This window comes from Alnus glutinosa, chromosome 14 (genome assembly GCF_958979055.1).
Source record: "Alnus glutinosa chromosome 14, dhAlnGlut1.1, whole genome shotgun sequence".
NCBI lineage: Eukaryota > Viridiplantae > Streptophyta > Magnoliopsida > Fagales > Betulaceae > Alnus > Alnus glutinosa.
Window position 1 is genome coordinate 19,660,835 of NC_084899.1, and position 22,511 is coordinate 19,683,345.

A 22,511-nucleotide genomic window follows, 5' to 3' on the forward strand; every position below is an offset into this window, starting at 1 on the left:
CCCCCCCCTCATTTTTCTTTTCTTTTCTTCTTCTTCCAGATACTTTTTCTTCACGATTTACTGCATCTGCCCCGTTCTTTTTCAGCTCTTCCCATTTCTTCTTTGGAAAGAGATGACCATGGAGCCCCGTTCTTCTTCAGTTCTTTCATTCTTCTTTAGTTCTTCACATCTCTTCTTTGGGAAGAGATGACCATGGAGAGCATGATAGGCCTAGCCGAGTCGCCAATCCTGTGGGGAAGTCATGAAGCTCTAGATCAGGGTTGACGAGGAGACCGGGAACGGCGGGAATATTGTCGACGCTCGCTTCAAGACCGGTATCGAATGATTCCCCTCTGACTTCTCATCTTTTTTTGTGATTTGTTTGAATATGATTTTCTTGTTTGGTTCCTGAGAAAATCTAGCTTTGGTTTGGTTTCTCATGTATCTAGGAATTAAACCCACATATCCCCACACAACTTGCACCCCCCGCCACGCACAGCACGGGTTCTCCTAATTTTGTGCGGTTCGCGGGTGCAATTTTCGCAAATCGCAGGGGTGTGGGGCAGTGCCAAAAAATGGGCATCCCTGCCCCCCCGCTCCATGCTCAGCCCTACTCTCAAGTGCACTATAAAATAAGCATAACCGAATATACTTAGATCCACTTCGTGATTGGTTGATCCATTCCTGCAAATGTATATGTGATTCATACACATGAATTTATAAACTTTATATCAGCTTGTAAAGAATTTGTGACTACCTGAATTGGATCGTAAGCGTAAGTTTGTAGAATTTGGGTTCTTGGCGTTGTGGATGAGGGATCTGGATCCCCTCAATTTTATTTATTTATTTTTCTTTTTCTTTTTTTTTTTTTTTAAAAATTGAAATTCTCAAATTGTTAAATTCTAATCATACTTTACATCTAACCGTTAACAACATACCAGCTGTCAAACAAATAAAATGCTAATGTAATAAAAATTTAATACCTTGATAAACTAGAATAAATAAATAAATAACAACCCCTTCATCATCTCCGGTTGAACACCAACGCTGGTTCTTCCTCATTAGGTTATTTTCCTCATCGTCATCATCTACGTGTCAGCATTAAAAGATACCTAGGCACCATTTTGTACATCAGTTTATTTTCCTTTCCTTTTTGTTTTCTTTTAAATATTAACACCTTAAAAATTCACAACCCAATTTCCTAAATCACGTTAAATATTAGTTAATAGAAGTTAATGTTTGGCCCACGTCTTTTTTCGCATATATGGGAGCTGATTTTTTTTCTTTTTTCTTTTTCTTTTCTTTTCTTTTTTTTTTTTTAAAAAAGGCTTAATGACTATGAGGAAGAACCAGAGATAGTGTTCAACCAGAGATAATGAAGGGGTTGTCATTTATTTTATGCCTTGATTTCTTTTTTTATTTAGTTTATCAAGAGGTATTAAATTTTAATTACTTTAGCATTTATTTCATTTAACAGCTGACACATTATGAATTGTTAGATGTAAAGTATGACTAGAATTTAACAATTTAAAAATCAATTTCAAATTTAAAAGAAATTTAAGGGAATCCTGATATGTGGTTAAGAAGCTAGATTGGTGTACGTATGGAAGGAAAAGATCTCTAACCAAGTAGACGTTCAAGTATGCTCTTACAAATCCTGAAACTGCTAGAGAATGATGATGAGTGGTTAATTGAAGTAGGCAATATATAGGGGTGTGCACGGGTCGGGGTGGGGCGGGTTTAGGGGATTTCTTGAACCCAACCCGAGGTCTTCGGATTGAGAAATTCAACCCCGTTACCCGCACCATAACTATGCTTACCGCCGTGTATTGGGTTTCGCGAGGCGGGGCAGGGTAGAGCGGGTTCGGGTATTACCCAAACACAACATGAGACTGAAAATCTGAGACAAAGGTTGTGTCGGCCAGTTGAAATCTTGAAGAGTGAATATTCTGAAAACCCATCTTATAACCGTATTATAATGACGGAAGGGGCCAGTGCCTTCTGCCAGTTGAGGTCATACAACAGGGACACAAGATAATAAAATTTCATCTTCGTCTTCGATTCCTTTTTTGGTCGTTGAAGCTATGCAGAACATGACAACAACACATATCTCAAAATTAGAAGAGCTCTCTATGCTTTTTTTCCTTTAACAAGGAGAAGAAACAAACAAGAAAACATGCACTAGGGAATCAAGAAGACAAGAAAGGACCGAGCGTTTAGCCATAAATTGCTTTATGGCATATGCTTCAGTTTCACATGATGACCATTTATGCTTATCTTTTTTGAAAGGAACCATTTATGCTTCTCTTAAACAAAGTGGATGCGCCGTTTGAGTTAGAGAAGGACGAGAGGGAAGAGTTCTAAATCAGATTTGGGTTGGGGAAAATTTCGCATATATACTTATACCTATACTCGGGGCGGGGCGGGTTAACGGGTTGAAAAAATATCAATTCCGCAAACCACCCCTTAACACACGGGTCCTTCATGTTAAGGCCCGTGAATGACTTTGTGAATATGCAATCCGTCCATTTTGAGACGGGTTTTGCGGGTTCGGGTGGGTTTTGCCCACCCCTAGCAATATAGTAAAAAAAAAAGGCTAGTGAGTGATATGCCATTTCGATCTAAAAGACAAAGATAACTTCTAAAAAAAAATCTTACTCGATCGGTTAGAATACTTTGAAGCATATTTTAGGATGGTCTTCGGCAACGAGCCACTTACCTAAAAGACAAAGATAACTTCTAAAAAAAATTCTTACTCGGTTAGAATACTTTGAAGCATATTTTAGGATGGTCTTCGGCAACGAGCCACTAACAAAATAGAGAAAAAGGTCACTAAAAATTTGTCGGTTTCTGAAATATCTCAAAGACACATGCTTAAGTCAGTACATTATTTAAAAGAAAATTGAATGAAAAAAAGTTTAAAATTAGAATTGTATCAGAATGTTTTTTTTTTTCATCTTTGTAAAGAGTGCACCCTTTTAATGTGCGAAGATCCTAAATATAATGTATAGATACTTGTCACATTGGCATCCCAGATCCCTTTAATTATTGTTCGTTTAGTTTTCGTGTAATGAGAATTATTCTCCATACCATGGACTTTATGTGTGGAATCCACCACTAGGTGAACAAATACAGCACTTTTGATTTTGACTTACATTTTGACTATTTGTGGAGTCGTGCATATTTTTATGCTCGATTAAAGAAAAAAATATATAAGAGAGACATGTTGGCACTTTTTGATATAATAATCACGTAGGTGTATACAGCCAACTCTGAACGCCTACGAGGCTACGATTTGATATAATAATCACGTCACTTTCTGTCACTTCTCTTAATCGTATATGTCATTATTTTTTTTCAGTCTTTTCTAGCTTAATTGCTGTAACTTTGGATGCATGACAGGACTGATCTTTTGACCGATAAACTACATCGTTTTTTTATTTCTTGTTTGAGCTAATTTGACTCCGGATTATAAAACAGAAACTAATGATTATAAAAATATATATATGATAACAAACTGGTACGTACAATAATCTTCATTGAAATGTAAAAATTTCTCCTCGTATATATATATTTGTTAATTGTTATATACTAGCCAAATATAAACGTCAGCTTTGGTTGCTTATCATTTGTGTTTCCCGGCCCTCAAGTATTGCTATTTCTTGGATAAATCCCATTAAGCAATCAAATTTTGTCCTCGTATATACAATGCTTAATAGCGTACGTTTTCGATCTGTATGATTTATCAATTCACAAAATTTGTCTATTTTGTAATTGCTTTGTGGAATCTTGTGTTAATTAGTTGCTGATTTGATCTCAGGTGTAAGCCCTGGTTTGAAATTGACTATCATTGACCACTTTTTGTGTAGTCTTCTAATTGGTCGGCTCTTAATTGGATTGGACACCATATTTTTCATACACCAAAAAAAATTAAAAAAGAATTGCCAATTCCCATCTAGGGTTTCATGTCATCTCCAATGGTTGAACTTGAAAATAGGAGCTTCATTGATAACAAATTTGGTTGGAAATTAAACAAAAATTACAAATTAAAAAATAAAATAAAAGAACAGAAGTCTTATTAGAACCAGAAAGAAAATGGTCAAATCAAAACCCAAAAACCCGTAATCATCACAAGCTGGCTACAGCCGACTACAGAAATTAAAAAATAAAATAAAAGAACAGAAAGCTTAATAAAATAAAATAACAGATCGAAAGCTTTGCTTGATTTGTACTCTCTTCTACTGCCTTAATATTTGCTTGGAAATTAACACGGTCTACGTTGGCTTGTTTTGACTTCTCTTCAAACGATTCTGCCTTCTTTGAGCTTGTACAGCAGAAGCCATGAGCTTTTCTCCATCAAACCCTTGTTTCAGATTGGGGCTGCCCACAGGCTCGGCCAAGGGTTTCTTTAGAGCCTTTTCCTTGATCAATCTTTCTTGCTTCGAAGAAGATTCTGATTCCTTTGATTTTTCTTCTTCATATTTCACAGCGTCAACTTCAGTAACAGCTAATGAAAAATCCATGGAACCACCACTTGAGATTTTCTTACCCTTCAAGTCTTCCACTGCTTGGCTGCTACTTGCTCCCTCGTTATTCCTACCATTGCGATCAAGATTCGGTGCTCTACCAACCACGACCAGAGCCAGGCCAAGAAGTTGTTGTTCACCACCGACTCGGAAAGACCAAACTTGGACCACATCGTTTGCCTTGAGTACATTCTTTTTGGCGACAGCCTTCCAGTTTGTCCTTAACACGTACATGAAGCTTGTCCTCCCCGACTCTTTGCTCATGTCCCACTGCCTCAATATCATCTGACTCACCTCACGCGAGGGCTCCATGAATGGCACTTCCATTATCTGTTGTCTGGCAAGCAAATATTTCTCTTCCTCTCTCAAGAAACCCCTATCGATCTTCCCAAACGGCATGGACAACCGATTATGGCCTTCTTGTAGGTCAGTGTCGGTGAGGCGTTTTTGTATTACCATAACCACCTCGGTTCCGCCTACCGCCTTGATGCGTTGCTGGAATTCCTCGGGCAAGTCCGGCGGTGGGTTTGGAACGGCGGGCACATCCATCTTGGGCCTCTTCGCCGATCTCTTGGGGTTTGCCACCGGCGGTTTCCATTGTTTCGTATATTTTTCAGCCTCATATATCTCAGCGGCAAGACCACTAACAACTAGCAAATCATCGAAGGCCCACCCGGTTGGGTCGTGGCCCTCCAGATCTTTCAAACTCAACAACCTCATATCGATCACGGACTTTCTTTTCTCTATTTCGTGGCGGAAGAACTATAAGTTCCATTGTATTTATAGGCCAGGTGAAATCAGAAAGCTACCTGTAATTCCTATCCGTGCCAAACAAGGTAGCTTTCCTATAAGAGGAATGATAGGATTATATTTATACCATCCAAAATATAGCTTTTGGTGTTCTCCTACTGTAAAAATTACATTTATGCCATCTAAAATGACTTTTAGTTATATTTATGTCATGACAGAATAACACTAAGAGAATACAAAATTTCTCTTCCAATAATGTTATGGGACTTGTAGGATACTTTCGTCAATCTGACAAAAAAAATGTTTCTTTTATTAACAATATCTTTTTTATTGTGTGTGTATATATATTTTAATACTGATTTCTTGACCACGCGCGTATTCAAACAGTGCAGCACTCGTTTTCTTTTGCCTTTATAGATTTGATTAAGTTCCGTTTTAAAAAGTAATTAAGTTTTTAATTAAATTGCAGTTTGCCTTTTAAAATCGCAGATTAGCTTTTAAAATTTTATGTTTTTCAAAAAAATCTCATTATCTGTGATTTGTACAAGTAAATTTTCTAGCATTTTCAAATCGCAATTTTTTAAAAATGTAATTCCCAAATGATTAATTTTTTGGAATTTGATTCAAAATCACACTTTTTGTATACGAAATCTCGCAATCTCAAATGCACTTTAAGACTAAGCGTAACTGAATAACTTAGATCCACCACATGATTGGTTGATCCATTCTTGCAAATGCCTGTATATATATATGTGATTGCTTACACATGAATTTATAAACTAATGTAATAAATGTTACAAGGACTATCGTACTAGATCGTGCCTGAATTGGATCGTAAGTGTGAGAGCATTTGTAGTGACCTCATTAAAATTTCAGTAAATTTTAACGAAAAATACCACTTTTTGTTATTTTAGCTACCTTATTTTTTAAAGTTCCAAATACCAAACTCTTCAAATATTCACTACTTTAAATAAATACTAATTTTTTTTATTAGTTTTATAAAAATGAAATTAAAAAATTAGAACCCTCCAATAGATCGCCGGGAGCAAAAACGGGAGAGAATCGACCGGATTTTTGACGACGGGAGCGGAATCGGCCAGATTATCAACTCTGGGTACCGGATTTTTGAGGGACGTTGCAAAATCAGCCGAATTGTCACGCTGGGTACCTGATTTTTGATGGCCGGAGCAAAATCGGCCAGATTATCAACGCTAGCAACGCCGACGAGAATTGGGTCAGTCACGCCGTGGTTCGTCGACGATTTGCCGTACCTCCGCTTGAACAGCTCGCCACGCCGATGCTCAGCGCCCAACCGGCCAGCCACACGACCTGTTGAATGGAAGGATCCTACTCCGGTCGTCGCATCTGGGAAGATGATGAATAGGAAAGTAAGAGAAAAGATATGGAATAAAAAATTGTAAAAAAGCAAGAGACGATCGACGAATCCCTCGTCTGATGAGACAAGGGTTTCTGACAATCCTCAATTTGACGATGGTGTTAACGAGCTCGTTGGAGACGAAATTTTGAACAAAATCGTCTAATTTTGATGATTTTATCTGTTTAATGACTTCATTGCGAATGCTCGAAGCTTTGGGAAATCAGGGTTCTTGGCGTGGTGTATGAGAGTCCAGATTGGTGTACCGTGTACGTATGGAAGGGAAGGCTGTCTAATCAAGTAGATCTTCAAGTATGCTTTCACAAATCCCAGAACTGCTAGAGAATAATGATGAGTGGTTAATTGATGTAGGCAATATTGCTTGAGCTATTCAAGAAGGTTAATGATCGACGAATATGCCATTTTTAAAAGACGAAGATAACTTTTAAAAAATAATCTTACGCGGAAACAATACTTATTTTTGGATGGTTACGGGACGAGCCACTTACAAAAAAGAGAAAAAGAACATCGAAAAATTTGTCGGTTTTTGAGAGATTTCAAAGACATGTTTAAGTCGGTACATTATTTGAAAAAAACAAAAATTAAATGAAAAAAAATTTAAAGTTAGAGAGCGTATCTATATGTTTTTTTTAAAAAAAAAAAAAAAAAAAATCTTTGTGGAGAGTGCACCTTTTTAATGTGAGAAGATCCTGAATATGATGCATGGATACTTGTCACATTGCCATCCCAAATCCCTTTAAGGTGAGAGTTATTTTCTATACAATGGACTGTTCGATCTGTGTGGAATCCACGGCTAGCTAATTTTTAATCCTAACAAATACAGCACTTTCGATCTTGACTATATGTAAGTCGTGCATATTTTTATGCTCGATTAAAGAAAAAAATAAGAGACATGCATGATGCATGTTGGCACTTTTATGATCATGTACTTAATTTTGCCCTTTTCTCTGGCCAATTTTCAAATTTTCTTTGAAGCTGTACGTTGTCTCCAATATGTACATACGTTCATTTAGACTTTTGTACCATAGAAGATGATTTGTTATAAAGTTGTATTATATTCTTTAGTTATCATTAATTTGGACCTTCTTATATATATATATATATATATATATATATATATATATATATATGAATGTTGGAGAAATTAAGAGGTCTTAGTAAAATATATTGGACCAGCACATACATTAACCTAAAAGGACTAGGATTTGTGTCACCATTATAAAAATTGACAGAAATCCACATCATTGACCTTAAAAAATCAACATGCGTACCTATGCCTAACTAAAAATTAAAATACTGAAAATAAGAAAATTTTAATAAAAAACTTAAAAACTTAAAAAAAATAAATAAATAAATATCACTTTTTGAAAAAAATAAAATAAGAAAGAGGGTAGCTTGAGCCAACCCTAACGGTTAGTCCGGGGGTGATTCTGCTACCTCCACAAGGTCCCAAAAAAAAAAAAAAAAAAAAAAAAATTGATTAGGATTTGACCCTTGTGGGTAGCTAAACCCACTTTGCACTTTTGGGGTGGCCGAACCACCCCTCAATTCTTCTTAAAGGGATAGCTCGAGCCACTTATTTTTATTTTTTTTATTTAATTTTATTGTTTTATTTTAGGACATACGCCAGTTTTTTAAGGGTGCTAACGTGGATTTTCATTAATTTTTGTATGGAAATTGGGTGAAAGTACCATCTCTATCTTTAGCTATAAATGAGGCACCAAATGTGATACGAACTGACGTACATGGAGCAAAAAATAAAGTCTTTCAACGACAAATGGCAAGAAAGTATTCAACCTTTTAAAACATTTGCCAAATGATATTTGGTTATCAAGAATATTTTCCAATTAATGACACAATATGTTTCCGCTATGAGTAGTTGTTTTCTTGCTATATATATGAGTAGTTGTTGCAAGGACTTTTGTATCGTAACAAAGAATTCTATCGTTAAAACCTATGTTTCTTGTAGTATCTACAAACTTTAATCTGAGTATAAAAGAGAGAGAGAGAGAGAGAGAGAGAGAGAGTTGACAATTTTGTGAAGAACAAAATAATGCATTTGTGAAACCCAAACAATTAGAGAAGAAAGAGTATGGTCGATCTACACTGATATCTGAAGAAGAAAATACATCTGTAAATTTCCAGGTACAAAAACAAAAATAATGCAATTCTTTTTCTAAGCAATAGAAAAAGCAAGCAGGGGGAGCCTTGGCCTGACTCCCCTAAAAATAAAAGAATACTTAAAACAAAAATAATGCAATTCTTTTTCTAAGCAATAGAAAAAGCAAGCAGGGGGAGCCTTGGCCTGACTCCAATAAAAATAAAAGAATACTTAAAACAAAATTAACACTCCATGCCTCTCTAATTTGATCTTCTGTCTCTGGTGAACCAATGGATATATATTGGTTCACTAAAAATGTCATCTTAATTATCTATGGCTTGCCCAATCCTTTGGTCTCACCGCAGCCCATAATAGAAGAAGGCAAATTTCCAACCTTCTCAATCCCTTCTTCAAACACCACTCCCATACCCATGTGGAAGTGAGACTCTATATGGCAATGGAAAAGCCAGACACCTGGATTATCTGCCTTGAACCTCAAAGCAGTCCAACCATAGGGATGAACAGGCACTGTGTTCTTCATGATTGGATTCACCAAATTGTATTTTTTCGGGTCTTCATTTATGTCAAACTTGCCAGTTCCGTAGCCTAGTACCCAAAAGTCGTGCCCATGGAGATGCCATGGATGTGTCTCACTGGTCGTACCACCCATGGATACTGCATTTTGGAGTATGATATCCACTGTCGTGTCCAACTGTAGCCGATAAATGCTATCGCTCAAAGACGCATTCGTGTTCGCAGGGACGCTGTAAATGTTGTACTTTTCAAAGTCGTACCCCGTAGGCGGTGGGGACTGATTGAACGTGTGAAGTAGGTTGTTCTTCAGTGCAACAAGGTAAGGGGTGTGGGGGAGGGTGAAAGAGACATTATTCACGGACCAGCGCGTATAACCATTGACGCGATTCTGTGTGTTGAGAAACACGATGACTTTGTCTGAGGTTGCGGGAGGGGTGGATATGAAACCTTGGCGAGCTTTAATGGCTTGACTTTGAGCCAATCGGGATGCAGGGTCATTCCACATGGGGCCGGCCGGTGGAGCTGTTGGAGGGGATCGCCTTGGATGGTTTGGATAGTAATTGAGAATGGCTAAACCATCTGTAGTATTAGGTTCTCGGCTAACCACATTTGTTGTCATCCAATAATTTCTTGAAGGGTCTTGATCGGCTTTTATAAGAACAGAGTATGTCTCTCCAGAGTATATGAATAGGTTGTCCACCACAAATGGCTCCACATTGTGCCCATCTGCCTCAACCACAGTCATATTATGACCCTGCTTAAGAAGAAAGCCACACATATCATTTAAAACACCGTCGTTTTAATCTAGAAACCTTTGAAGTATGGCAATGGTGTTCATGAAAGTTACCTCTATTTGAAAGCTAAGGGCAGATAGAGCAGTCAAGCTAGAGACTCTTAGTCGGTATGTTTTTCCGGGGATTACAGTCATTGCATAAGGAGAGCATTCTGGATTGGATGCATTACAAAGCCCGGATGAAGAGGGTACGCTAGAGCAGTCGAATTTTCCTTTTCCTTGAATAAGAAGCGACTGAAAATCGATAAAAGCAATACCCATTAGTCTAAGCAAGAGCAATATAATTTCTTACATACTGATATAGTGAAAGTAGTGCCATTTACCTGTGGCTCCCCAACCCAGACAAAAGGAATGGAGGACAATCCAGTGGCTTGTTCATAAGTGCTTTTGTGGTACCAATCGTTAAGGATGATGCTCCGATCGTAATCATAGGCAAACGGTTCTTTCTCTCCATCAGGAAGTGATACGCGGATTGATCCATATAGCCCTGCTTCTCTTTGCATTCCATAGTGCGCGTGGTACAGGTAAGTCCCAGGCTGCCAATAATGAGCAAAACATAGATTGAGATACAGAGACATAAACTGTGACATTGAAAGGAACAAACAAATATGGAAAAACAGAGCCAATTGCAGGAGCTCTAGGCTACTACAACACGTACCCTATCAACTTTAAACTCGTATTTGAAGGTATCCCCAGGCAATATTGGACATTGGGTCACCCCCTCTGTTCCATCACTCCAAGGTGATCCAATCTGCAGCAAAATTCAAACAAAAGAATGAATACAAAGATATGAATCTGCAGGTACAAGAAGGAAAATGGAAATTGAGCTGCATTTACCTGTCGGATTCCGTGCCAATGGATTGCAAGGTTCTCTAGCATAAGGCTGTTCTTCACCTCCACAATGATGGTGTCGCCTTGCTGGGCCAAGATTGTGGGTCCTGGAGATTTGCCATTGATAGTGATAGCAAGCTTCTTATAGCAATCGGGGGACTTGTACTCATACTTTACCTCCCATTTGTAATGCCGAATTCTGGCGGCCTCAGCAATTTGAACATACACCAAAGAGATGAAGAGACACAAAGCCAGCAACTTCAACACCATCATTCTTCTGTATTGCCACTTAGACACTTCTGAAAATAGCATATGGTTTCTCTAGTTGTTCATCCTTATATATAGGGTCCAAGTCGATCTCCGTCAATTACGGCGGGCGGGACAATGTAGACATTGGAAAATTCGTCTAAGACTAAACCAAAGCGAGTTAATGTTTGCTTGTTTAAGTCGATGTCCTTATTTTTAAAAGAATTTGTCATGCAACACGGCGTCTTTCTTTTTGAATAACAACTATATGTGACTTTTCAAACTTATGCAATAACTTTTGAATTCCCTTTAATTTCGTAAAGTTGAATTATTCTCAAACCGCGTTGCTTTCATTTCTCTTTTTTCTTCGTCTTCTTCTTCTTCTTCTTCTTCTTCTTTATTTTTTATTTTTGACTTTTTTCTAAAGGAAGTAGACGAGGAAATATCTTCGAAATTTATCCGCCCTCTTCTCTTTATCATATTTCACACTCTTGATGTGGGAAGCTCAAGCTTTTATATATTACAGACTACATTGTAATGTTATTTATAATATTTTTATATTATAATTTTTTATAATATTGATGTGATAGTTTCAATCTACCTCTAATTTAAGTTGGTATATATTATGAGATAATTATAGAAAAAAAAATTGGTTTCTAACATTACTCTTTCATATTAACGTTTTTGTTTTTTATTTATAAAAAGAATTGCTAACATTTAATAATTGAATATTCAATACTCATTAACCTGTGCTCTTAAAACATCCGTTAATAGTAAAGATCTTATACTCGTTAAAAGCAACATAAAGTTTTAATAAAATAAACTAAAATTTCATATTAACTCACGGTTGAAGCTATTTCGGCAAACTTTTTTGGGTGGTCTACGGTATCATTATTGGGATGAATGGGACTGAAATGCTCTCTTTTTACCTTATTCAATATATACCAGTTTCAAAAGTTAAAAAAAAAATATATATATATCAAGGAGCAAATATACTTGACCCCTTTATTAGTGATTACCAACAATTTTTAAAGTAGCCTTCCAAACTTATGAGTGTGACACTCGTACTAATCAAACTATCATTTTATGTTAAAAAGGTCACTCCATTAGTATTGACCGTTAGAATGGATACAAAACTAATCATGTGCCTGCATGTGATCATTTTGACAAAAAAAAATTTCAAAAATACGCTCGCTTTGATCATTGAAAATCATTGGTGTGTTGGACAAATCTCCCCCCCCCCCCCCCCCCCCCCCCCCCCTCACTTTTCTTTAAAAGGTCAATTTCAAAACATTTAATAAGTTTTTCACTTTTTATATCATCCATCCAATCACTTTTTATTATCATTCAAAAAAAAAAAAAAGTACAATACATAACTTTTTCATTTTTTCTTACACAAAATTTAAAATTTATTTATATCTAATATCACATCAATTTGTACTATTTAAAAAGAAAAAAATAAAACCCCACCTCAAAAAGCTTTACTAAACATAACCCAAATTCGCCCTTTATAATTAGGGTTAAATGTCGTTAACGTAGTTTAACAACTTTATTTATTCCCACTTTGGTTTCAATTCGTATTGTAGATGATACATCGTTTATAGATAAAAGTGAAGATGATTCTATCCAAAAAATTAATCCACTTCATACTAATAAAAAACTGTCACGTGGCGACATGCGTCATTAAAAATTTTAAAAAATAATAATAATAATAGAAAACTAAAAATGTTTAAAAAATTTAATTTTTTTTTTTTAAAAAAAAAAAAAAAGAAAAAGAAGAAGAAGAAAAAGAAGAAAGAAAGAAAGAAAGAAAGAGAGGTGGAACACAACCGTGAACCATAGTAGCTCACCCATCATTTATATATATATATATATATACAACTATACAAGTGGTGTAAGCTCCACCAAGCTTGGAATGGCGTTTAGTTCTTCTCTGTTCTTGTATAAAAATTGTCTGAATCGTAAATGGAGCTCTAGCTGCTTGTAAGTAAGGTGCTCGGAAACTCGGAAGTTTTCATGGGTTTCTATTCTTCCGCTCCCGATGCAATGCCAAAGATAATGAATTCATGCCTTTGAAACAAAAGTGACACGTACGTGAGGGAATTTTAGAATTACTCCTCATCGTCGGATTACAAATCCTCTTTGATTTTGAACATTTGTTTTGGAACAACCTCAATTATAACTGGGGTAGTGGGGTGTTTGGCAACAAACAATCCATTACCCTCCTTTATTTTCATTTTTTTTTTTAAAAAACAATTAACTTCAAAGTATTTTAACATTTTTCACTTTTTATATCACATCAATAATTTTTTTTAACAATATTCAAATAAAGAAATTCACAACAATACAATTTTTTTTTTTTTTTTTTTTTTTTCATTTTTTCATACAAATTCTTCATATTTTATATTATATCAATCACTTCTTACTACTATTAAAAAAAAATCAACTCAACAATCTTTACCCAACACCACCAACGTCTGATTTTTCATTACTTTTGAAAAATGATACCTAACTTTAAAAAGTATTAATTTAGGATGCCAATCTTTTAATTTATTTTTATTTTTATATTTCAGTTTTAACCATCGGTTTGAATTTTTCATTAAATCATATTATTTATTCCAAAATACCCGGGTTTTTTTTTATTTTTTTTTCAAAGATTCAGGTATTGGTATTTATGCAAATTCCATTAAATTCTGACCAACACAAAAATTCTTGAAATTTTTTATTCCTTTTTTTTTTTGCTAAAAAAAAAGAAGGGTTTTTTAGAAATTTTGACAAGACTCAACGGAAAATTTTAACACAAGGTTGAAATTGAAAAAAATTAAAAGATTAATACCCTAAATTGATATTTTTTAAAGTTTGAGTACTTAATTTTTCAAAAATAATAAAAAATCATGGGTTAAAAGTGAAGTTTTCCCTTTAAGTTTTACCAATAAGTCTTCATAACTTGTTAGATTACAAACCTTCAACTGCACCATTGATCCCTGTGGTTGGTGTAAATTATAAATCACTTCCTGTCGTATTAAAATTAATTCAGAGATTCATCTGGTTAACCTAATTTACAAATCGCTTACTGGAGTCAAATTCCTTTAAAAATTTTTACAGATTCCAGTAGACATCACGTCAGCACTAATAAAATGATAACACATGTCACTATTATTAATAAAATATAAATATATTAAAAATATAAATAAAAAAAACTTAAAAAAAAAAATAGAAAAAGGTGAGTTGCACTTGGCCAACCTTAGCCAATGAGGGTGGCCGCGCGCCACATTCAAAGGTGACCAGGGGTGGCACGCGGCCACCCCAATGAAACCTATGGTGGCCCCGCGCCTCTTACGCCCCTAAGTTGGCCACACGCCACCCCTAAGTGTCATGGGATAAACTTTGTGTTGGCATGAAAAATATTATTCATAAAAAAAGGAAGAGGAGAACTTTGGTCAATAGAAGTCATATTACTGACATAATCTTTTCATCGCTTTAGGAGTGGTTCTTGCATGGGCTTTTGTATCGTCGTTCGTCACTGAGCATTCGTCGTTTGAAACCTCTGTTTCTTGTGGTATTTACAAACTTTAATCAAAATAAGGGAGAGAGAGATGCCCATTTTGTTTGAAAGTGAATCCTAAACAATTAGAATTGACTTTATTATTGGATGATTATTTCATAGGGCTGGTTTGACATCCCAATCTTTTTTCCTTTTTCTTTTTTTTTTCATGCTTTCAAAAGTAATTTTAACGGTGTATTAAGTGTTCATCAAGTGTTGTTCACAATGGGTAGCTCAATTGGTTGGACATTACACCTCATAAAACAGAGGTAACTAAAAAAGTGTCCATCAAGAGTTCATCAAAAAAAATAAGGTGGCATTATAATTACTTTGCTTTCAATCTAAAAATTAAATAGTCCAGCTTCTTTCTTTTCATTAACCAACAATTTTCTTCATTTTTTATTCTTACAAAAATTTCAAAACTTTTTTCACCTTTATCAACACACTAAGCAAAAGAAAAAGTAAGGTCGAGTCTTATGCCTGACTCCCTCAAAACTTTTAAAATAAAAATTAAAAGAAGTTGACACTCCATGCCTCTCTAATTGATCTTCTGTAAGTGGTGAACCAATGCATATAGATATAGGTTCACTAAAAATGTCATCTTAATTAACTAGGGCTTTCCAAATGCTTTGGTCTCACCGCAGCCCATTATAGAAGAAGGCAAATTTCCAACCTCCTCAATCCCTTCTTCAAACACCACTCCCATACCCAAGTGGAAGTGAGACTCTATATGGCAATGGAAAAGCCATACACCCGGATTATCTGCCTTAAACCTCAAAGCAGTCCAGCCTAAGGGATGAACAGGCACTGTGTTCTTCATGATTGGATTCACTAAGTTGTATTTCTTTGGGTCGTTATATATGTCAAACTTGCCAGTTCCGTGGCCAAGGACCCAAAAATCATGCCCGTGTAGATGCCATGGATGTGTCTCACTGGTGATATTCTCCATGGATTTTGCATTTTGCAGTATAATATCCACTGTCGTGTTGAACTGTAGTCGATAAATGCCATCGCTCAAAGTGGCATTCTTGTTTGCAGGGACGCTGTCAATGTTGTAGTTCACAAAGTCGTACCCTGTAGGTGGTGGGGACTGATTGAACACGTGGCGTAAGTTGTACTTCAGTGCAACAAGGTAAGGTGTGTGGGGGAGGGTGAAAGAGACATTATTTACGGACCAACGCGTATAACCATTGACGCGATTCTGTGTGTTGAGAAACACGATGACTCTGTCTGAAATTGCTGGAGGGGTGGATATGAAACCTTGGCGAGCCTTAATGGCTTGACTTTGTGCCAATCTGGGTGCGGTGGCATTCCACATGGGGCCGGCCGGTGGAACTGTTGAAGGGGATCGCCTTGGATGATTTGGATAGTAATTGAGAATGGCTAAACCGGCTGTGGTATTAGGAAGTCGGCTAACCACGTTTGTTGTCATCCAGTAATTTCTTGAAGGCTCTTGATCGGCTTTTATAAGGACAGAGTATGTCTCTCCAGAGTATATGAATAGATTTTCCACCACAAATGGCTCCACATAGTGCCCATCGGCCTCAACCACAGTCATATTATGACCCTGCTTAAGAAGAAAGCCACACACATATCATTAAAAACACCATTTTTTTTAATCCTGAAACCTTTGAAGTATGGCAATGGTGTTCATGAAAGTTACCTCTATTTGAAAGCTAAGGGCTGATAGAGCAGTCAAGCTAGAGACTCTTAGTCGATACGTTTTCCCGGGGATTACAGTTATTACATAAGGAGAGCATTCTGGACTGGATGCATTACAAAGCCCGGATGAAGAGGGTACACTAGAGCAGTCGAATTTTCCTTTTCCTTGAATAAGAAGCGACTGAAAATCGATAAAAGCAATACCCATTAGTCTAAGTAAGAGCAATATAATGTCTTACATACTGATATAGTGAAAGTAGTGCCATTTACCTGTGGCTCCCCAACCCAGCCAAATGGAATGGAGGACAATCCAGTGGCTTGTTCATAAGTGCTTTTGTGGTACCAATCGTTAAGGATGATGCTCCGATCATAATCGTAGGCAAACGGTTCTTTCTCTCCATCAGGAAGTGATACACGGATTGATCCATATAGCCCTGCTTCTCTTTGCATTCCATAGTGCGCGTGGTACAGGTAAGTCCCAGGCTGCCCATAATAAGCAAAATATAGATTGAGATACAGAGACATAAACTGTGACATTGAAAGTCACAAACAAAAATGGAAAAAACAGAGCCAATTGCAGCAGCTCTAGGCTACTACAACACGTACCCTATCAACTTTAAACTCGTATTTGAAGGTATCCCCAGGCAATATTGGACATTGGGTCACCCCCTCTGTTCCATCACTCCAAGGTGATCCAATCTGCAGCAAAAATCAAACAAAAGAATATGCGTTAAAGTAAGGTACATATAATACATGAATACATAGATATAAATCTGGCTCAAGAAAGAAAATGGAAATTGAGCTGTATTTACCTGTCGGATTCCATGCCAATGGATTGCAAGGTTCTCTAGCATAAGGCTGTTCTTCACCTCCACAATGATGGCGTCGCCTTGCTGGGCCAAGATTGTGGGTCCTGGAGATTTGCCATTGATAGTGATAACAAGCTTCTTATAGCAATCGGGGAACTTGTACTCATACTTCACCTCCCATTTGTAATGCCGAATTCTGGCGGCCTCAGCAATTTGAACATACACCAAAGAGATTAACAGACACAAAGCCAGCAGCTTCAACATAATTCTTCTGTATTGCCATATTTCAACCATTTCTTGGTTGTTTAATCAAGCGAGAGCTCAGAAAAAGTCTTTGACTCTTAAGCTTAAATGGCTATTCACCTCTGCCTCCGCCGATTGTATGTTCTCTAGTTGTCCATCCTTACATATATATATATATATATATATATATATATATATATATATATATTGTGTTCCAAGTCTCCGTCAAAGTAAATCAAATACGCCAAGCAGAAGAATGCAGATATTGGAAAATTCATCTTTGAATAAACCCAAGCCACAATCGTACAAGCCAGAAATTGTTAAAAGAAATTACCGGGTATCTGTTGAGAAATTATGTCATGTGGGTCTTTCTTTTTGGATAACAACTACATGCGAATTGTCAAGCTTATGCAATGACTTTTGAATCTAATTCCAAAGGCATCCAATGCTTTTTATTTTTTATTTTTTGAATTCCCTTAGTTTCTTTCAAGAAAGCTCGTGCTTTTTCGTAGGATTGAACATTTAGAATAAGAAAAATTCGTAAAGTGGGAAGTATATCCTCAAACCGCGTTCATTTTGATCTTTTTCTAAAGGAAGTAGAGAAGAGGAAACATCTTTGAAATTTACCTGGGCTCTTTATCATATTGTACTCTCTTGATGTGGGAAGCTCGAGCTTTTGGGCTTGTTTGGTAAAGACATGTACCGAACAGAATAGAGTAGTGGGTTGTTAGTTTAGAATTAGTAAAAAGTGATGATGTGATATAAAATAAAAATAATTTGTATAAAAAAGTGAAAAAGTTTTGTATTGTAGTGAATTTTTTTATTTGAATAGTAATAAAAAATTATTGATGTGATATAAAAAGTGAAAAAAGTGAAAATGTTTTAATGTTGATTAATAATAAAAAATATAAAAAATGAAAAAAAAAAAAAAAAAAAAGTACATGAACAGTTTTGTTATGTATTGTTGCTTGACAAACAAGCCCTTTAATACGGAGTAATGCTATTTATAATCTATTTATTTTACAATTATGAATAATTTTGATTTAGCATTATCAATAAGCTTATAATTTTGGTCAGCATGGTAACATAATTATCGAAAAAAGAAAAAAAAAATTCTAACATTTTTTATTTTATTTTATTTTTTTTAAAATAAAATCGCTGAAACACAAGCAACCTATCTTGAATTTGTGCATTTAATAGTTGAAAAATTTAATACTCAAACATGTGTGAGACTCAACACTTGGAATATTTAACTGAAATAATGATGAATCGTAGAGTAAGGGTTCAAACTCATGATTTCTGGTTCTGATACCAAGTTAAAGCATCCCCAACAAGCTCTTAATGTCAAAGTTGTCACTAAATTTTGGTGAATATCTCAAAAAAACACATTTCAACAAACTCTCTATAATTTCTCTATTTTGTTTCTTGTCATAATTCGACTCCAAATTTAGCTCACAAATTCCATGAGCTATTCAATTTTTTAATCATTTTTTGAATTCCTCTCCCCTTTCACTTCACTTTTCACTTTTTCTCTCTCCTATTTTTTAGGATTTGTTGCTTAAAACCAATAAAAAAAAATTAATATTTTGTTAAAATAGAGAAATATTTGAAGAGTTTGATGTAGGAAGTTTGTTAAAAGTAGTAGTTAAAATAACAAAAATAGATTTTTTAGCTAAAATTTGATTAAAGTTTAGAGAGCTTGTTGGGATGCTCTTAAATCACCACTTGTCCCAAATGATAGGAATAAGTAAATTTAATAACTTAATCATTTAATGACTTTATTTTTTCCTACCTCGATTTTAATTTGTATTGTAGATGATACATCGCTTATGACTAAAATCGAAGATGATCCCTATCTATTTTCCTTTCAAATAATTAACGCTAGTTGTCAAACCAAAAAAAAAAAAAAAAATTAACACTAGTGGTCAGCTTCAATTCAGTAGCGTGATCCCTGGACCCCGCTCGATGGAGGTCCAGCTCGGCAGTCCAAGCCCACCACAGTATGCACAACCCTTACACCCTCTTGAAGTAGTGTGAGCTCACACTACTCGCTAATTGTTGTCGAATCACAAACGCTCCTTGATTTTGAACTAATTTTTTTTTTTTTTTAATGATATTGAACTCAACTTAAATATATGAAAGAATTAAAAACAAAGGAAAATCATGGATTTAGATTAATTTGATGGTAAATTACCGCTTATCCTAAATGGATAAGTTGATAGAAAGAGGTAAATTTAAATTATTTAATCACTTAATCAATATTTTAATACACCATCTCACGTGGGGGCTCAGACTTCTTTTTAATAACTGAGGTCCAACACGTGGAATATTTGATTAAAATGTGAGGTTAATGATGAAGTCAAGGTTTGAACTCATGACCTACGGTACTATGTTAAGTTATCACTTATTCTAAAAACTTATGCTGGTAGGAAAATATAAATTTAATCACTTAATCAATATTTTAATATTTTATTCTCTCATTTACTTTAGGTTAATTTGACATCAATTTTTGTAACTCTTAACCATATTTCATCGTAACTTGTTAGATGATTATAAACCTTCAGCTTTTCTTCTTCTTTTTTTTGTTCTTTTTTTTTTTTTTTTTTTTTTTTAAAAAAAAAAAGATGAAAAAAAATGGTGTTAAAAATTTCCACATAACCAGCCCTAGCAACAATCTAACTTAAATAGAATCAAATCCAAGTCACATACATTTTTTTTTTTTAATTTAGTTCATTAGCATCATCCTCCTAGATAATTCAATCCATCGGTGTTTTTGGTTGCTAAATAAGGAAAGAAGTCTTTAGCTAGGGGGGGAAAAAAAGAAAAAAAAGGGGAAGAAATTAAGATGTTATCACTTATTAGAAGAAAATGGATTGAGATCCCGTGCAGCTCCAATCTGGATTATTCATTTAAAATGAACGACCTAAATTGTGATAGCACATAGAAGAGAGAGAAAGGAAGAAGAGGTTGCTTGCAAACCAAACGGTGGCTGTTGGGGTGGCCAAACAACCCCCTTTGCACATAGGGATTAGTTTGGCCACCCCTTGAATTACAAGCCATCATTCCCTCTTTCTTATAGATGTTGTAATTTAGAATGTTCATTTAAAATTAGTAGTCCAAATTTAAACTTTTGCACCACATGCAATACCTTATCCTAGTTCCAAGAAAAACCTTTAGAAGAGGATGCAACTTTTAGTGTAAATCATCATAATAGTTGTTGATGCAGCATTTTGGACGGTTGGACTGGATGACTAAACTCCTGCAAAACGAGGGAAAAGTCACCAAAAAACCGGGTTAGCCTTAACCATAACCAGTTAATTTTGTGTTAGGTTTGTATCGGATTTGTAAGTCCTGTCAAAAATTACAAACTCAACTTTTGATTGCTATTGGTCTTCCCGCGTATTGCATTTGGTGGGAGACATTCCCACCAATGCAATTGCTACGAGTATTTAGCCGTGAACTTTGGTCACTAGGGGGAGCATTTGTTTTTTGAATGTGGTTTTAGTAAATGAATTTCGAGAGAAGTGTTGAAAAAAATTTCTTTGAATTCCTTTTCTACTAGCTAGGATGAGGTTGTGAGGGAAGGGTTGAAGGTTTGGAAGGGTAAAAGTCTTAATGGTGTTGTGTGCAAGCTGGATTGGGGAGCTACTGTTCATAACATTTGGAGACATAGAAATAGTGCGAAATTTGGCAATAGATTGAGTACTGAACAAATTGTTCACCATATTTGTTAGGGGGTAAGTACTTGGGTTGTGGGAAAAGGAAAAGAGAAGTTTAAGTACTTTAAAACAAATGTAAAGCTTTGTGAAAATTGGGACATTCCTCTGAGTTTTTTGGTTTAGTGGCAGCTGCTTTGATTGAGTCTGGCTGGGGTTTATCTAAGTTCAAGCTGCATGTGGTTCTCTGCTGAAGGATTTCTTTGTGCTTTTGCCTCTTTGTTTCTTCTGTATTGTATAGGTTTCTATTATGATTATGTGAATAAGAGGGGTTTTTTTTTTTTTTTTTTTTTTTTTTTTTTTTTTTTTTTTGCTTTCTTAGTAGATTGGGAATAGTCTATAATTTTGTTATTTTTGTAAGCATTAGAATATAAATTAAATGATTAAATTCATCTCTTTCTATTAATTTAACTTTTGGGACAAATGGTGATTTAACATGGTATCAAAGCAGAGATTATAAGTTCAAATCCTGGCTCCATTAATTCACATATTAACCCAATTTCAACTAAATATTTTACGTGTTGGACTTTACCTATTAAAAGGAAGTTTGAGTTGTTACAATCGGGGATTCCTCTTGCTTGAGTATTTTTTATGTAAACTTTGTGTTGGCATGAAGAATATTATATTATTCATCCAAAAAAAGAACTTTTTGGTCAATAGATTTTTATTTTTATTTTTATTTTTATTTTTTTTATGAATAGAACCTTTCTTTGAACAACAAACACTACACACTCCAGTAAAGACTGGAACACAATCCCAAACAAATTACAACTAACAAAGGCTAAATCAAGCATATACAACCACCAACAACCCCTGCTGCCTCACCACAAACAGCAAGACAGCAAACCAAAACACCAACAAACTGGCCAAATTCTGCAGAAATCTAGAACATACAAATCAAACACACAACACACTAATAACAGCAACACTACTACTCAACCCACTGCAACAAAGAACTACAGCAAGGCAGCAGGACTGCCCAAAATCTTCAGAAACAGAACAGAGAACTACATCAACATATACAAGTTCCAACTCTGTACAATGGACATGCTTCGGTTGAGATTCTTGAAATGCCCTTTGGCCAAGATTCTAGCACAGACTTCCCATCTTATACAAGCCAGAATAGCTTCTTCTGTACGTAGGGTGTTGTTGTGCAGAAGATCATTCCTCTGCCTCCATAAATTGTAGACTGTAATCCTAAAACACAAACTTCCCAAGCAAGCCCGAATACCTTTACCAAGCAGAACATTTAAACCCCAATCTTCAATATTCTCCCAATCCAAAGGAACATTCAATATGGAACACTCAGCCATAATTTTAGTCCAAATCCGGCGACTAAAAAAATATTATTGACAAGTATAATCCTTTAACCGCTTTATGA

At 35.5% G+C, this 22,511-nt stretch overlaps 3 protein-coding genes across 3 annotated transcripts; all 3 read right to left on the bottom strand.

The window, feature by feature from the left end:
* Positions 1-4,216: 4,216 nt before the first annotated feature.
* Positions 4,217-5,230, bottom strand: LOC133856632 (uncharacterized). The gene has a single exon (XM_062291692.1). It carries the CDS (start codon positions 5,223-5,225, stop codon positions 4,254-4,256), a length of 972 nt encoding a protein of 323 aa, XP_062147676.1. The 5' UTR covers positions 5,226-5,230; the 3' UTR covers positions 4,217-4,253.
* Positions 5,231-8,727: 3,497 nt separating this feature from the next.
* Positions 8,728-11,237, bottom strand: LOC133857117 (L-ascorbate oxidase-like). The gene is made up of 5 exons (XM_062292248.1): positions 10,917-11,237; positions 10,738-10,830; positions 10,403-10,615; positions 10,134-10,313; positions 8,728-10,040 (listed from the first exon to the last, which is right to left on the bottom strand). The coding sequence occupies exons 1-5, from the start codon at positions 11,220-11,222 to the stop codon at positions 9,084-9,086; spliced, it is 1,749 nt and encodes a 582-aa protein (XP_062148232.1). The 5' UTR covers positions 11,223-11,237; the 3' UTR covers positions 8,728-9,083.
* A 3,798-nt stretch (positions 11,238-15,035) lies between these two features.
* Positions 15,036-17,560, bottom strand: LOC133857118 (L-ascorbate oxidase-like). Its single transcript, XM_062292249.1, has 5 exons — positions 17,175-17,560; positions 16,969-17,061; positions 16,633-16,845; positions 16,364-16,543; positions 15,036-16,267 (listed from the first exon to the last, which is right to left on the bottom strand). Exons 1-5 carry the CDS (start codon positions 17,463-17,465, stop codon positions 15,311-15,313), a joined length of 1,734 nt encoding a protein of 577 aa, XP_062148233.1. The 5' UTR covers positions 17,466-17,560; the 3' UTR covers positions 15,036-15,310.
* Positions 17,561-22,511: the final 4,951 nt, after the last annotated feature.

Excerpts from the sequence above, each read along its gene's own strand:
- LOC133856632 (XM_062291692.1), bottom strand. The coding sequence starts at position 5,225 with ATGAGGTTGTTGAGTTTGAAAGATCTGGAGGGCCACGACCCAACCGGG.
- LOC133857117 (XM_062292248.1), bottom strand. The coding sequence starts at position 11,222 with ATGCTATTTTCAGAAGTGTCTAAGTGGCAATACAGAAGAATGATGGTG. Across the intron at positions 10,831-10,916 it reads ATTGGCACGGAATCCGACAG|ATTGGATCACCTTGGAGTGA; the intron begins GTAAATGCAGCT and ends ATTTTGCTGCAG. Across the intron at positions 10,314-10,402 it reads TCTGGGTTGGGGAGCCACAG|TCGCTTCTTATTCAAGGAAA; the intron begins GTAAATGGCACT and ends ATCGATTTTCAG.
- LOC133857118 (XM_062292249.1), bottom strand. The coding sequence starts at position 17,465 with ATGGTTGAAATATGGCAATACAGAAGAATTATGTTGAAGCTGCTGGCT. Across the intron at positions 16,846-16,968 it reads ACGAGTTTAAAGTTGATAGG|CCTGGGACTTACCTGTACCA; the intron begins GTACGTGTTGTA and ends TATTATGGGCAG. Across the intron at positions 16,544-16,632 it reads GCTGGGTTGGGGAGCCACAG|TCGCTTCTTATTCAAGGAAA; the intron begins GTAAATGGCACT and ends ATCGATTTTCAG.